Source organism: Camelus bactrianus, chromosome 3 (assembly GCF_048773025.1).
Source record: "Camelus bactrianus isolate YW-2024 breed Bactrian camel chromosome 3, ASM4877302v1, whole genome shotgun sequence".
NCBI lineage: Eukaryota > Metazoa > Chordata > Mammalia > Artiodactyla > Camelidae > Camelus > Camelus bactrianus.
This window is the reverse complement of record NC_133541.1, coordinates 110,612,684-110,629,112: the sequence shown is the minus strand read 5'-3', so window position 1 is coordinate 110,629,112 and position 16,429 is coordinate 110,612,684. Positions and strand designations below refer to the sequence as shown.

Here is a 16,429-nt window from a genome sequence, read left to right as displayed (position 1 = left end):
AGGGAAAAGCAGATGAGAGAGACCCTGATTGACTTCGCTGATTTAAAAGGCACAGAAAGGAGAAATCTGGAGGCTTCCAAGTGAAATTTTTTCTGAACTTGCTGGTCATTTGTGGCTGAGAGAAGCTTCCCCAGATTCCTCTGTTCTTCCTCAGGGGAGCAGAGAAGGAAAGCCAAACCGAAAATCAAGAGAAGGCATCCATTTGGGCCCATCATGGAGTCTTCAGAATACAGTTTTTACTGGGCAGAGGGATAGGTCTGGGGGAGGGGAGGGGCTGGAGGAGGGCTGGCAGCTGAGGCATTCAGAGGCAATTCTGGTTTGTCACTGATGCGTCAGGGACCCATGACTGATAGCTGGCTGCTGGGGGGCTTGCCCCCGGGATAATCATACCATTGTTCTGCCCATATCACAGGCCTTTTACTAAGGGAAATGTATTACATGGGGGTGAAGGTGAAGATGAATGCTGGTGGAGGTGAAAAGTTCAGAGCAGTTGCCATGGGTATGACCTTAAGAGCTTGGTGGAGGTTCCCATGGAAACCAGCCTCCAGATGCAACGTTAACCATCCAGATCTCTATCTTGCATCAGTGAAACTTTCCAACACCAGAGGCAGTCGAAGGAGGATAAAGCATAGAAGAACGTCCCCCTTCTCAGGGGGGGATGATCTTCCCAGGTCACCTCAAAAGCCACCTTCCTAGAAAGGACTTTATTTATTCCATCTCTTTCTTCTTTGAATTCCCTTGTGTGGCTCTCATGACCATCATGACATTATTGCCTTGGTCTGAGAATGAGATTTTAAAAGCCCCTAAATAGTTGCTTCATCCTGACCAGAACTCAGTATCAACTTGGTATATGCTTCAGCTCGGAGACCCAGCCTGGACTCTTCAGTTTCTGTGAGTGAAGCTATGGTGGTCCCTTTCCTGCACGGGACAGCAGCATTCTTCTTCCATTGCCTTTTGTTGCTCCCCTACTCAAGTACCTTCATGCTCTTCCAGTGCAATCAATCCACACTCTTTCCCTTGTCATTTTTTAACTCAAACGTATCCCTGACTACCCAACCCAAGCCCTCTACAAATATTATCAGTGTTTTCTCAGTCTCCTTTCGCACCTTACTTCCATCACCATTCCACAGTTAATACTTGAAAAATTCTTGGGCTGGCTTTCTCTCTATTTGAATATGGCCACTTTTCAAATTCCACATCCTTCTTGAGGGCTAGACAAACTCATGTTAGCCTTTTTCCTGAACCTTGATTCTCTGCTATCTTTACCATTCTCTTTCATTGTCTTTCCTACCCCGTTAAATATTAAGATCCTTGGAGATAAGGATCAAACTTTTACTTCTCAGTGGTTCCTTCAATACTTAAAACAGTTCAGGGCATTCAGTGTGTTCTCCAAAATGCTTCAGTTTATTGAAGATTTTATAGCAATTGTGCATGGTCTTATTTCAAGTGTGGTAAATGGAGTAGACCTCTCCCTAACACACAGACAGCCATTACACAAGGCAGGGTAAGCCATCAAAGAACAGGGAAAGCAAGAACAATTCATAAGGGGAGTCCATACTATTGTGGGGAGAAAGAAATGACACCCTGGGAAGCGCAGTGTTTGGTACAGGTTCGGAGGGAGAGGCAGGATTTTAGAGGTGCAGAATGGAAGGGGGACCTCTACAGAACAGGGTGGCTTGGGGTGGTCTGACTGAAATGGGAAGTGCAGGAGAGGGCAAGTGACTAGACAGCTTGGCTGTATCCGGGATGCATCGAACACCAGGGAGGAAATTTATATTGAGAGAGCCATAAGCGACTGAGCAGGGAAGTGACAACTCAGCAGCCTGCCTTGGGGAAAACTGGTCTTCAAGCTTAACTGTCACCTTTGTTGGATGATGATCAGCCGAAGTCGCAGACTGAGCTGAGTTTGTCTGAAGGAACTTGAACAAAAATATGTCTTAAGGCTTTGGATTTTTGACTCATCTTTTCAGAAGCAACAGTACCGCAGGATGGGGTCCAGTAGGCATCTAGGGGCAGGGACAGCCAGCTACCACATGATTTCCCATCAAACCCTCTGCCACTGACTCCAGTTCCCCACCAACTTACTCCATAGACCAGCTCTCCCACCATGCCATTCCAAGCCTTTGTGTCCGGATCGCGGGCTCCATATTTTCCATCACTGACGATCTCCAGACGGTAGGAGTAGCCCACGTGCTTGGCAATCTCTGCCGCCAGCTCCACACAGTAGCCCTCGTAGCGGTCATTGCCTTCAAACTGGTTGGCATTCTTCTTGAGCATCACGTAAGGATCTTCCTGGTGGAGAAATGGGAGACGCAGAATGTGGGTTTGGGTTCAACTCACAGGGAGGGAAGCCTTTGGCATGGCAAAGGAGGAGGTCTCCAGCATCGGTTAACTGGGAGACATTTCTCTGGCTCCTAAGTCGACTTTCTGCCTTTCTGCAGTCCTCATTACAAAACGTCTTGGGTTAAGGAAGCAAACTCTTAAAATAAGAATGTTTCATTGAGATGTGCTCAGCTTTTCAAATTATGTTCCAGGAGCTCTTGTAATTTTTGGAGGTACCTCTGGCTGTGCTGTGTTAGGGAAACAGACCTTAAACTGGCTCCAGGTTTCCCATGATCAGTCACTTAAAATCATTGCAGCTTTACGTATATCGACTTTAGGTGCTGGACTTTAGCAGACTTTCTTCGAAAATGGCTTATACTGAGGATGGATAGAGTTAGAACCACCACAATTTAGTTTCACCTTTTTGTTTTATGTATGGGGAAACAATGGCTCAAAGGGGGGTATGCAACTTGTCTCAGGGCACAGAGTGAAATCATGGCAGTACCAGAGAGCAAAAGTTCCTCTGACTTCCAGGGCACTCCTTTTTCTACTCCCTCTTTCTACCTACCACACAGTTTTGGCAAGAATAACCAGCTCTCACTCCCGGGGAAAACCTTTGTATTGGTCTAACTCACATCCCAGATAACCTCCACAAAGGACTGAGTACTCACTAGGATTGTAGTGACGATGTACGTTCTATTCTGGACACTTGAATTATCACCCCCGGCTTGAGAATCCGTGGCTGCAGGGACAAACTTATCGTCCTCATTCCAGTATCCAATCTGTGAATGAGAGGAAGACGGGGTTGGAAGGTGAGCCAGGCTCCTCAGGAATTGCCCACTCTGGGCCTCCCAGCCAACACCAGACAGGGAGTTGAGGAGCTGAGCATCACACCAGCAATACTGGACACGCTGGGCTCTGAAGGTTTGGTGCATGATGACAGCAAGAGGCAAGATGCCCTCCTGGTCCTCCCAGCGCCACCCCCATGAAAATCCTCGTGAGGAGGCACTAAGCCTGAAAACTGCCCCTTCTGAGGGGTGAGGGTTTAACTGTTCAGGCACCTAAACTGTTTTGGATGATGCAAGTCAAGCCCGGCCAGGAAGATTTAACTTCTTAAAGTTGTTCCCAAGGCCAAACTCGTCTTTCCCTGATGCCTGTTAACCTCTCTTTTCCTGAGCTCATTCTGAACTGTTGTTGGAGCTTTATGATTTAAACCTTACATTCCTTTTGCTTTCTTTTTAGGTTAACTGTATTTTTCCAGCTAGATTTAACTTCCTAGGTGATGGTTATTTTATTCTTTATTTATTTCTCTTATTTCCTATTTTTAATCTATTATAATACTGAGCATATGGCCGTGCCTGAAAATACTGGCTGACTATGTTATTTTTTTTTAAAAGTGAGTAGGTTATTTATCCTGACTCATTTTTCCAAGGTCTTTCAGCGCATATTTATCGGATCCCTATTGTGTGTAAAGCTCTGAGCTAAAACATTCGTGGTGTCGTGTGGCAGGGCTGAGAGTGATATAAAGAAGTCTTAAGAGACAGTCCTTGCTCTGAGGGTCCCTCCAGTCTGCTTGGGGAGACATGACACACACACGCATGTCATCCCCTACGTGATGAGGGGACCTAAGGAGCTCAGAGAAGCGGAAGTCAAGTATGGGAACCTATGCCAGGCAAAACAGCAGGAGGAGAGGACTGAGGTCATGAGGGATGGACAGGGTGGGCCCAAGCCTTTCAGGTCAGAGAGAACATGGGCCAAGATGTGAAGGCAGGAATCTGCCCAGATGTGTGAGTTCACGGGGTCCAGGGTAGAGGACAGGCTTAGCCCAAAGGGCCATGGGCACTTGGGTTTCTAGCTAGCAGAGGGATTCAAAGTCCAGGCTAGGTGGTCTAGACTGTATCCTGAAGGCAACAGGAGTCATGGAAGGTTTACCAAGAGCAGAATGGCATAGCGCGCGCGTGCACACACACACACACACACCCCTACCTCTATCTCTGTCTCTGTCTGTTCTGTCTATCTGAGACAGTTGTGTTCTGATCCGTGGTCCCTCCGCTGGCTGTTGTAAAGGGCAAACAGGAAGGAGAATGGAAGTACACGTGCAGAGGGGTGAGCCGGTCTCCAGCCGGAACTCATCCCAGGTTCACAAAAACCAAGGCCCAGGCCAGTGGTCCACTCAAATGTCACCTTTGCCTTGATGTCTTTTCCAGTCCCCTTGGGTAGAAATAAACAATTCTGCCTGCGATCTCGCTGCCGTGAACGACAATAATAACTCCAGCACCGACCGTGCTCCTGGGCTGTCAGAGGCTGTGTTTGATTGCTTTTGTGCCCCTTTGTCTGGCTTAGGAGAGTTTGCTAACTTGGAAGGTGATGGTGGTGACGCAGCAGAGAAGAGCCTGAACTTGGCCTGGAACCCTGGCCATCTGTCTCCAGAGGCAGCTTTTCACAATGATGCTGTTCTTGTTGAGAGGGGCCCGGCCCTGGGCTGGGACTCATTTTAGTTAACAGCTATTGAGTGCTTATTGTGTTTTAGGCAATCTTCTAAGTGCTTTTTATGTTTTAACTTCTTTCATCCTGACAAAAACCTGGAAAGTGGGTAATTAATTATCACTCCCATTTTAAATGTGAAGAAACTGGGTTGTGGGGAAGTGAAGTGGCTCTGCTAAGGCCACAGGAAAGCCGTGGAGCCAGGATCGGTGGCAGGCAGGCCGATTGTCGGGCCTGCTCCGCAAGGCTGCCAGCAAACCCTGATCGCCTCGTGTTGGTTGTCACTGGCCCCATGGTCTAGCTGTTGGCACACCTGTCCCCATCTCTGCACAGTGTCCTCAGGGACAAAGCTGGAGGTCTATTCATTCTGGGACCCCTTTCTTAGGGGAGCAGACTGTTCCACAGAGAAGCAGCCCAGGGAACGTTTGTTGAGAAAATGAATGTCTCCAACGTGGAGACATAGGACCCCACTGATGCTGAGACAGTTCAGAGGCCTGGGGGTGGGGTGGCAGCTGTGTCTCAGGACACAGGGTCAAAGTTTGCCCTCATGCCGGCATGTGCACCAAGTTGCCTGTGTGGGGCACTTTTAGTCAGCCTGGAAAGAGACACTTCTGTCTAATGACACAAGAACTAGAAACTTAGATTTCCAGGATATCAGAGCCAGAAGAAGTCTGAAGAACCGTTTCTGCCAACCTCTTCCTTTTACAGAGAGGGAAACAGAGGCTCAGAGACTAGAGGTCTTGCTGAAGATGGGAATGCAGTCTCTCGCCCCTCATTTTGCTAGGCCAGGGCTGCATGGGGCCCTCAGGCAACTGAGGAGCCCCTTCACCACTTTCTTGAGAGGTGGGCAAGGGCTCAGGGAAGCGGGTGGGGAAGCTCTGGTTTCCTCATCCCCGTTTCAACAGTTAGCCCTGCTTTTCATCTGTTTCACTCATTGGGATTCCCACTGAGAGTTTGTTTTCACAAGGAGCCCTCTGGGTGAAAAATTAATGTTCAAGACCATTGTCGTGGTATACCATGATGCATGTTAAAAAAATGATTTCCAAACTATTTTCACAACACTTAACTCTTTGCTCCTCATACTATGCAGACAGCACAGACAGACTTGGGATTATTTCCCCTGTTTTACAGATGAGAAAACTGAGGCTTGGGGAGACCAAATGATCTAACTTGTATAGAATATATAGCAGACTAATGGCAGGGCATAGGAGCCAGGTCATAGACCTCAAAGGTAAAATTATTTAATATAATTAATACAAACTTGGGAGATGATCTGGCAAATGTAATTGTCATTTATTCTCCTATAGATGATGCTAAGGTGTTCTCATTCCCTCCCCTTCCCCTTCCTCCTCACTTTTCTTCCTTCCATCCCTCCCCTCCTTTCTTTCTTCTCTCCTCTTCATGGTTAGTCACAGGTTTAGTTGTTCCTACTCAAAACTATTCAACCATCAGTATCAAGGAAACTGCCTCCTTTGACATGCAACCAAGTCCTTGAACATCTACTGTGTTGTAATAGTTATTATTTTTTAAAGTGAGAGCTTGAGGGTCGAGAGATTGGTCTCCGGCATCAGACAGACCTGGTTTAAAAGGTATATTTTCCTAATTACAAAGTGTGTGGACTGGCACCAGTTACTTGACCTCAGTGGGCCTGAGTTCCTATGCTATGACATGGCTACAACAAGAGTACCTGTCTCGCAGGGTTGCTGGGATAGCCAAGTGAGTTAACGCACGAATAACAGTAAGCACAGAGTGTGGTTCATGGTGAGTTGTCATTAAACTAAAAAATGATCCTCAGTAGGGTAGTGCCTCGTTGGAGGCTAACAGGCTTCTATACTGCACTACATCTCAGTTTCAACTTGCTGTTGAACATTGCCAGTCTCTAAAAGAAGTATGCCTTATGGAGCTTTTCTCAAACTCATTTGACAGTGTAACCCTCTTTACGTGCAGAATGTCCTAGGATAAGTGATGCAAAACCCACAAAACGCCGCTCTAAAATCTCAGGTTGCTTTGAGAAAAAAGAGGGGAAAATCAAGGTAAGTTTGTGTAGACCAGATTTACATGGCTTAGAAAGAGACCTGAATTTTTAAGGATAGTGATCCTTCAGAGCTAGTATCATAGCTCTAATATTAAGTTGGTATTTATAAAAATTATTATATAACTTGGCTTATAGATAGTGCCTTTGCTATCAAAAGCTAGAGAAATAGTTAAATGTTATAAACAAGCTCATTTTATTCCTAGCCCTTTTGTAGAGAAATAAGAGCACCAGTCAGAAGAGCAGGGTGATGCCAGCTTGCACCTCATGTCAGCTAGCAGGCTGAGAAATCTGGTTCCACATTCTGACGAAAAAAAGCTGGCAAAGATTTTTGAAGAGACATCGCACTTCGGAGATGAGAGCAAATTTCCCTTTCTTAGAGAAATGGGTTGGATTGTTATACAGCACTTTGATTCTCTACTGAGGATATACAGAAACTTTGATTCTATCTGAAATTAAATCAGAGCTAGTAGTTTGGTCAAAATTGGAGCCCACCGCTCAGGAGAGGATTTAAAAATTCTGACAGTGAGGTCTTCTCCTGGGGCCAGCTATAATTTTTGATCTCCTATTTCCCACCTACCTCTGAAGAGTCTTTGAATGTAGGAAATGAACCTAGATGATAGAGGAGATTTTTTTTTTTAAGTGAATGAAGTCTAAAAAGGAGCTGATCACAGAACAGTAAATTCAATTGATCTACCTTGCAGAGTCATCAAATCAAATTTATACACTTGTATCTCTAGGCTTCCTCTGAAGCCACAACCCCTGGCCTCTAAAAGTGAGATCATTATAATAATTTTTTTAAAAGTTGCCTGTTGTGGCAAAGACCACCAAAGACCAGATGACTACCAAGGATTCTTGTTAACCTTCCACAGCATGCAGGTATGGTGGGGAGCAGTTATCTAGACAGCAGTTGCATTTCCCAGCCTGCCATGTGTCTAGGGGGGCCAGGTGATTGGGTTGGCCAGCGGAACACAGCAGAAGTGGTGCACATATCTCCTCGCCTGACTCCACCACGGAAGACCCAAACAGACAGTGGAAATTCCATAAGCCTGAGTCTTAACCAGAGTCCCCAGCCCCAAAAGTGGCTACTGGATGAGCAAGAATTAAGCCTCTGTTGCATTAAACAGCTGAGATTTTAGAATTGATCTGTTACTATGCCTAGTTAAGGAAACTTAGGGTTATCTTATCTAACACACTTAAAGAATTGGAACTTAGAATAATAAGTATATGTGTGACTTTTTCTGAGTTCTGCTTGAGGTGTTATTTCATTAAATTTGCCAGCGTTTTTTTTTTTCATACTTGTTGGTAGATCTATGGAAACATGGGTCAGAGTAGTATGCTCCCTGGTTGCCCAGCAAAATTCAATACACTGCCCATTCATTTAATGAACAGCCACTAGTTTGTATCTGCTTACCATGTGTCAATATATTGGAGGCACTGAAGATATAATAACACAACTATGGTCCCTGCTTGTAGAGAGCGGACATTTTAGTGGCAAGAAGGTGGAGAAGAGGGGAAGAAAGACAATAAGTAATAAGTAAATGTTATTTATCCAGACCAGGGGTCATCAAAGTTTATCTTTGAAGAGACGGAGAGTAAATATTTTAGGCTTTGTGGATCAGACAGCCTCTTTTGCAGCTACGCATCTCTGCTGTTACAGTGCAGAAGCCATAGACAATACCTAAACAAATGAGTTTGGCTGTGATTAAAAAAACCACTTTATTTATGGACACTGAAATTTTAATTTCATGTACTTTTCACATGACATGAAGTAGTCATCTTCTGATGTAGTTCAACCATTTAAAAATGTAAAAATCATTAGCTCACGGGCTGGACAAAAACAGGCGTTTGGCTAAATTGGGCCTACAGGCTGAAGTTCGCCAACACCAGTCTAGATCAATAAACCAACAAGAACATATCAGAAGGGGTAAGGACTGTGATAAAACCAGAATGGCATGATGGGATTGCGCTGGGTGGGTGGGGGCTGCTTTAGATAGCTTGCTCAGGGATCGCCTCTCTGCGGTGGCTTCATTTGGGCCAGAACTTGCATTACAAGGAGAGACACCGCTCATGAAACTACATTGATTGAGAGACCAGGTAAAGGAGCAGAAAGCTGTCAGGGTAGCTGTGGGGTCAGGGGCTAGAGAAAGAGCAGCAGGAGCTGATGTCAGAGGGACGCAGCACCTGGGGTTCTGAAGGCCAAGGTGAGGAGTTACAATGCATTTTACCTACAATAGGAAGCCAGCCAAAAGCTTTAAGCAGAGGAATGATACAACCTGATGAATATTTGAAAATGATGATCCCAGCTCTCATGTTGGAAAAATGGCTTTGTAGAGGGCCAAGAACATGGCCGGCAGGACTAGTGACTGGCAGGCAAGTGTGGAAGGAGGCTTGAGCCGAGGAAGTGGAGAGAAGTGGATGGGTTAAAGCTCCATCTTGGAGATCTAACAGGATTCAGTATGTCCAAAGTTGGGTAGCAAAAACTCAAAGAAAAAGTCTCAAAGGACATGTGGACTGGAGGGCTGTGAATTTGTCGGGACTTCAAATCACTTTTGACATCAGTAGGACTTTGTGTCAGTTTAGTCTTATTTCCTGCCCAGTCTTTCTTTTTCCAGTGATACTTGAGTTGGAGCTGGGGATGAGAAACTTGGGGCAGGGCAGGGGGACTCACATCAAGTTGCAATGAGACTTGTCCATTTCAAGTCCAAAAATATCTATAGAACCAATGGTGATGGGCAAAGATGGTTAAAACAACAATGCTGGTCCCTTGCTGAAAGACCTTGGAGAATTTTCCCTACACTTCTCTCTTGGCAGCCACTTGTCAGAATTTGTGCTCCTACTTGAATTTGACAAGGTGTTTTATTTGGATAAAGATCTGTAAATCAGCACCCCACGGTGAAGTGGAATCTCTGAATGGGATTTCCTGAGGATTTCGCGTCAGTGGGGCCAGTGCCACTTGGGCATTTGAAGCTCCGAAGTGTGTGATGGATGTATGCTTAGAGCACACAATTTTCAGTAGGATGTCAGATTGGACCCCCATACCCAGAAGGTGTGTTGGCAGATCAGTGGCCAGGATATGAGCCAAAAGATCCGGAGAGAGTCCCCAGGGCCCCCAGTCAAGCAGCAGCAGCATCTCTTTATTACATACATCAGGTGAGGCCATGCAGAGTTCACTGCAACCAGCACCACGAGGTCACCCGTGAAGCTGAGAAATTGTTTTGTTAGGAGGCTGATTGAGTAAAAAGCCTGAAGCCACAGATGTGGAGGAATTGATTTTCTGAAAGTTTCCCTGTAAACAAAGGATGCTTAAGCCCACATTCTAAGAAAGGATTTAGTCATTGGAAGGTAAGTTGCATAACAGCCCCAGGATCTGAAAACTAAAGCACAACCATTTGCCAGTGGATTTTAAGGTTCCTCTGTTATTTCTGTTTGCTGGCTTATCCATTCCATGGGCTTGAACAGCCTGACTCACTCCAACTCCAGGCTGGCATAAAAATCTCTGTGGCCCAAAGAAGGCAGTTAAAGTAGACAAAACAGGGGCTAAATGTCCACTACATTCCAGGGGCTACTTCTGGGAATCCCTTGCTATAGGCAAGCGGGTAGCAGACTTTGTTTCACTTAAGGCTGACAGCAACCCTGAGAGGTAACAGGCATTATCCCCACTTGGGGATGATGTAACTGAGGTCCGTGGAGACTAACTAACTTGTTTAAGGTCATGTGCCCAGTAGAGGGGAAAGCAGAGACTTTGTAACCATTCTGCCACATTCTGGTGTTTCTCACCAAAACACTCAGAGCACCATGAACCACACAGTGTGGGGATGGAGAGCGTCAGCAAAGCTGCTCAGTACAACATGCTGTGATGATGGACATGACCTACATCTGTGCTGTCTAGTGTGGCAGCCACCAGACAGACTGGCTGTTGAGCACTTGACAGGTGGCTAGTGCAACTAAGGGACTGATTCTTAAATTTTAATCATTTACAGTTCAATTTAAATAGCCATCCATGGCCAGAGGTAACTGTGCTTGACAGTACAGGCATAGAGGACATCAAGTTTAAGAGATTAAGACCTAATGTTCGATATGCCAGGCCCAGCCCTCAGAATGGCTGCACGTGTTAGATCACTGAATCTTCTCAGTGAGCCTATGAGATCGGCATTGTCATGGTGACCCTCATTTAAGGCACAAAGAACCAGATGAACTTGTCCGGAATCACAGACTGGAAAGTGATGATGCCAGGATTCCAGAGCTAACGCTCCGATCCATGAGACTCTACTAGCTTTATACTCTGTATGCGATGCTTCTTACCCGCTACACCGGCTACCCCATGGAGCTAGGAGTGTGATGAAGATTGTGGACAGCAAAATAGAGGCTGCCACGAGGCAGAACAAGAGAGCCAAGGAAAGGCTTTTCTGGGGAGTGGCATTTACTCTGAGTGCTGAAGGCTGAGGAGGAATTGGCCAGGCACAAGAAGGAGGTGGGTTACAGGGAGTCCTAGGCAGAGGGAACATGCATGAAGGCTGGGAGGTGAGAACATGGTGTATTCCAGGAAATGAAAGTTGATCAGAATGAAGAGTGGAGGGAGGGAGGAAGGAAGTGAGTGTCCAAGGGTCAAAGTCAGAGAAATTGGCAGAGGTGGGAGCACACAGAGTCTGGTAGAATTCTGAGTGTTTTTTCCCGAGGATTTGAATGTCCTAAAATTTTTAATACACATATGCATTAGATATTACATACCTATACACAAACTATTTTTCACTCCTGCTTCTGTGTGGAGGATGGAATGGATATGGCCAAGGGTGGATTAGAAGACGGTTAACATCATCAGTAACCATCATTCTCAACTTTTTACTTTGGAATCCCTCCGGAACAGCAGTGGTATTTTGTGCACATCTATTACTTTGTATTTTCAAAGTACTTTCCCATCCCTGGGATCTTTGCAAGCGCCCTGAGACAAAGGTAGAGATTTTTTTAAATCTCCATTTTGCACATGAGTGAATCGATTCTCAGAGGAAGGAACTGACTTGCCCAGAGTCCCATCTGATTAGTGGCAGAGCTGAGACTAGAATCCTCATTGCCTCAGTCTCTTCGAAGAGAGCCCGTTCGGGAAGAGGGGCTCCCCAGGCCCTTGGCTCTGGCCTGAGCCTCTGCTCAGCCCCTTCCTCCCCGTGGAATGGAAGCAAAGGGACCTTTACCTTTCGGATGCCGTCATGCTTCATCTCGATTACATGGAGGGTGTAGTTGGTCCGCCGGCCTTTCTCATTAAATTGCACATTTCCTGTCAAGCCTTCAAACCTCACCTGGAAAACAAAGCCAGGTGGTGAACAGTGAACTCTGAAGTTGCTCTTCATGTTTGTTGATTTGTTTTCTGCTGAAGTGAAAACCTGAAACCTGAGAATGTTACACGCGATGAGGTCTTGGAGCAGCATCAATACTAAACACCTCTCTCCTCCCTTGCCTGTAGTGGGTATCACTATTATAGCACAGTCCTATTTCCAACTAAACTGAGATTCATCCTGAAAACTTTTGTGCCCATTGCTTTAGGTGAATAGTAACAGTGGATCAAAGTAAGTCCTAATAGGAAATCTCTGTGCCATCTCCAATCACACACTCCTATCATGACCACCACCATGAGCACCACTGCCCCTCAGACACACATCTTCAGGTGTGGAAACTGAAGGAAGCCCCCTGAGGAAGGGACTGGTGTGCTATCCCTAGTAAGTCAGAAGGCCCAGGAGCAGAAGCTGGCCTTGTGATGCCTTGGGCTATGCCTCAGTATGGTTTCTTAATTCCTTTGAGAGGCCAGTAAATACGATACTTGGCAATCTAAAGGCCTAGAATTGGGAGACCTGGATTTTACCCCCAGCTTTCCTCTCAAAAGCCAAGTGACTTTGGATGATTCACCTCTCTAAGCCTCTAGTTTCCAAAACTCCTGCCCCATCTACCTTAAATGACACAGCAAATGTGAAAGTGCTGTACAAACTTTAAAGCACTTGATGAGACCCTTTATGATAAGACCAGAGCATGTAGGGCATTAAACAGGTCTCAGCTGACTGAAACAAGATTTGTATTGAAACCCCCCAAATACAACACATGGGATTTCTTCTCCACAAATGAGTCAGATTAAACTTCCATGGCTTCCTATCTTCAAGCTCATAGTGAAGGCCAAGTGGTCAACATGGCGGATCCAAGACTTTGAGGACCAAGCCTGCGGCTCTGGAAGTGACCAATAAAATTGGTCCACCCTCAAGTTGGGGATGAGTCTGACTGTGTATCATCGGCTCAGGTACAAGAAATCACATTCTCCAATGCTGTCCCACCATGTGTCCTCAGATCAGTCTGGCCTAAGGCCAGTGAGATGAGTCTCTACCTATAACCAATGTAAACAGGGCCTTGTAACCAAGCGTTATTTCCCCCTCTTCAAATAACTTAAAAGGCTTTATGATGTTCTGATAGTGACCAGCCCCTCTGCCTTAAGAAGGTATAAGAATAGCTGGGGTGTATGCAGTAGAGAGAGAGGGAGGAAGGAAGGAAGGTGGGGAGGAAGGAAAGAAGGGAGGAAGGGAGAGAGGAAGGAAGGAAGGAAAGAAGGAAGGGAGGGACGGAGGGAGGAAGGAAGGATAGATGAGTGTGTCTCTTCTCTCAGGCTGACCCTCCCATCACCTTCTGGTTGGAAGTCTCAGTGGGGAGGCCATGATAGGCCCAGAGCACACAACAAATTCTACAACAAGTCTTCACTCTGTCAGAGGAAATATGGAGAAATTCTCGCTCTGGATAAGTCCAGGCTGGTTTTCCTTTTCAGAGAGAAAACAAAGCCAAGGTCCTGCTACAAAGAATTAGAAGAGAGCTGATCCATCAGCAACTTCACTTTCCTCTCTCCTTGGTCATTTCTCACCCACCTCTTGTTTCACATTCATTCAGGTTCAGGATAGATTTGCTAAGTAGCAGCTAATGTGACTCATTTGGAAAAACAGATTGGGATACATGTATAGATGACTGGGTGGTGGACTGATCTGCCCAACCAGAAGTGTCATTGATGATTCAAATGATTCTACTTTTTGGTTCTTATCTCAAATATCATACTAATTATCATCATGTCATATTGGTATGGCAAGTTGCATAATGTCTCTATGACTCAGTTTCCTCATTTGATTAATGGGACCAGTTAGAGTTAGTTATGTCTTAAGGTTGTTTTAAGGATGAAATGAGATATGTTTTGATCAATGCTTGCCTCATGGTGAGTTTTCAACAAAGGCCAGCTGTTATTTTTATTGTTACTAATTAGTGTTATTAATACTACCATCATTTTCCAAGTGTTTCGTGTTCATGAAGCATTTTCACATATATTACTTCATCTCCAGTCATAGGAACCTTCTGAGATAGGCTGTTTAGAGATTAGGATCTTCACTTACATGGGAGAAAACCATAAGTAGAAGGTAAAGTGATTTGCTCAAGACTTAGGACTTACATGGGTCTGAGGGAGGCCTAAAATCAAGAGCTTCTGATATATTCTGGTTTCTTCACTTAATATACCAAGTGGCCTCTTAGAGGACAATGCTCCTGTCCTAGGCTCTAAGGGAAGATACAGAAATGAGCAAAGCCATGTGTTCTACATGCCTACTAGTGCTACCCACTACTCTAGCTGGGCATTTTCCAGGCCACGCTGTGTTAATTCCTAAGTATGTGGCCATGTACAAGTCACCATGCCTATCTGTTTCTCGGTTTCCTCTTCAAGGAACTGACATGCTTAGCATATTGTCTGGGACATAAATGTTCAGTGGAGAGTATCTGTTATTTAAGTAACGATGTTGATATTGATGATGATGGTAATGATGATGATTACTACTACTGCCACTGTGATGTGTACAGTGGGTAAGAGGGATGGAAGCGAAGAAGATCTAACATTGAGGCCTTGGGTCTGAGAAGTTGTTGTCTCAGAGCAGGGGACTCTTTCAGCAGAACTAAGGGTCTTATCACTGTTATTTTTGCATGCCTTTCTCAGTTTCCAAAAAAAAAATCAGCAGCAGCAAAGGGCCCCTTGCATTGTCACAATGTTTGATGTTCACAGGAACCCAGTGAGGAGCAAAAGCAGAGATTATCTTGCTCCTTTTACGATAGGCTTATTGAGACTCAGAGCTACGGCACTTGGGTTCAGGATTCACAGGAAGTCATGAGAGGCTTGAAGTAGCTGAAAGCTCTTACAGTCTAGTTGGAGAAGCCAAGACTTACACACACTGAAATAAATAAAGTTGGGAAAGAAGATGTCCCAGAACTATTTTTCTATGATTGCAGAGCAAGGAGAGGTCAAGAGAATGGATTAGCTCCAAACCATTTATGAGGACAGTCAAGTCTCACAGGCAGAGGAGTAAGCTTCTCAGAAACATATGCTTTGGACAGATCAGAAAATTGTTGTCTTTCCATGAGGACTGAGTCCTCATTCCTCAGCCCCACCGCCATGCTGGGGCAGCTGGGGTCAGACTGAGGGAGACCTGGAATTTCCCTTTAGTCCCTGCCTCCTGGAACTTCCATCACTGTCCTGGCACCTGCCGACTCCCTCTGTAAAAGATGGAGCATTAACCTTGGATTTCCTGTAAATGGTACTGGGTGCCAGCCACCCATGAGAGGCTGAAGCATTTTCCTTTTTGCTTGGTGCTGGGGGAGTGCTGGTTGGTGTTTCTAGTACTTGAGCCATCAACACTGACAACTCCTCCAGCTCCATCCCCAGCAGAGGCAGCAGAGATCTCTGGACCAGAGCTTCTACAACCTCTTTGTGGCTGCCTTGACATGGGAAATCAGAGCCTGTGGACTAGGTCCCAGTGGATCACATTCCAGTTGTTTTAGCCAGGGCAAGTCTTAGGACCACTCTGAACTTCCAGTTTTCCCCTTGGACAATGGGATGAATAATCCTGGCTGTAACTATCTCATGCAGTTGCCTTGAGGTTCAAAGAAGCTTATATATCGTCCTTTTCAAAAAAATTTTTTTTGTGTGCCTTGTGACAAACCAGTGAGGGAGGCAGTGCTAAGAGGATTATATCCATTTAGGAGATGAGGAAATTAATGCCAGAGAAGTTGACTAATTAACCCAGGATCCCCTAGATAGTGCCTGGTGGAGCCATGGTGAGAACCCAGCTCTTCTCTTCCTAACTCCCTAACAGCTAAGCCCGATGCCCACAAGTCCTCACCAGCACCCTCGCTCTAGTCTCCTGCTGGGTGTCGTTTACATTATCACCCAGACCCTCCAAAACCTGAATCCCTCTTTGTTCAAATTCACCCTTCTTTTAAGGTGTAACATGACCATCCATCTCAGTTTGCTTGAGATCATTCCAGGGTACATCTCTTACCTGGAATAATTGGTACTAGCTCTCGCTTTCACTCTCAAGTGTCCCAGTTTGGATGATAAATTATTTGGTCACCATTTTTAAAAGCCCCAGTTTCATTGCTATAGGAGGCCCGGCCAGCATCCACGTTCCTGAGTCATGGCCTTCTGCTCTGACTGTCCGTAGCACCGAGAGCCTGGCTATGTTAGTTATCCATTAATCCATGCCTCTATAGCTATTATTTTTTAGGAACTTGTCTCCCCTTCATAACTGGGTCTTG

General features: G+C 45.5%; 1 protein-coding gene across 2 annotated transcripts in view; it reads right to left on the bottom strand.

Annotated features, from left to right (window-relative positions):
- GRIA1 (glutamate ionotropic receptor AMPA type subunit 1) overlaps window positions 1-16,429 on the bottom strand; it is a 289,213-nt gene that overhangs the window by 88,002 nt on the left and 184,782 nt on the right. For both annotated transcript variants that reach the window (XM_010970020.3, XM_010970019.3), the window contains exons 8-10: window positions 12,028-12,132; window positions 2,994-3,104; window positions 2,086-2,292 (exon numbers count right to left, since the gene is read on the bottom strand). In XM_010970020.3, coding sequence (XP_010968322.2) covers window positions 2,086-2,292; window positions 2,994-3,104; window positions 12,028-12,132 — 423 coding nt within the window. The remainder of the gene's footprint in view (window positions 1-2,085; window positions 2,293-2,993; window positions 3,105-12,027; window positions 12,133-16,429) is intronic.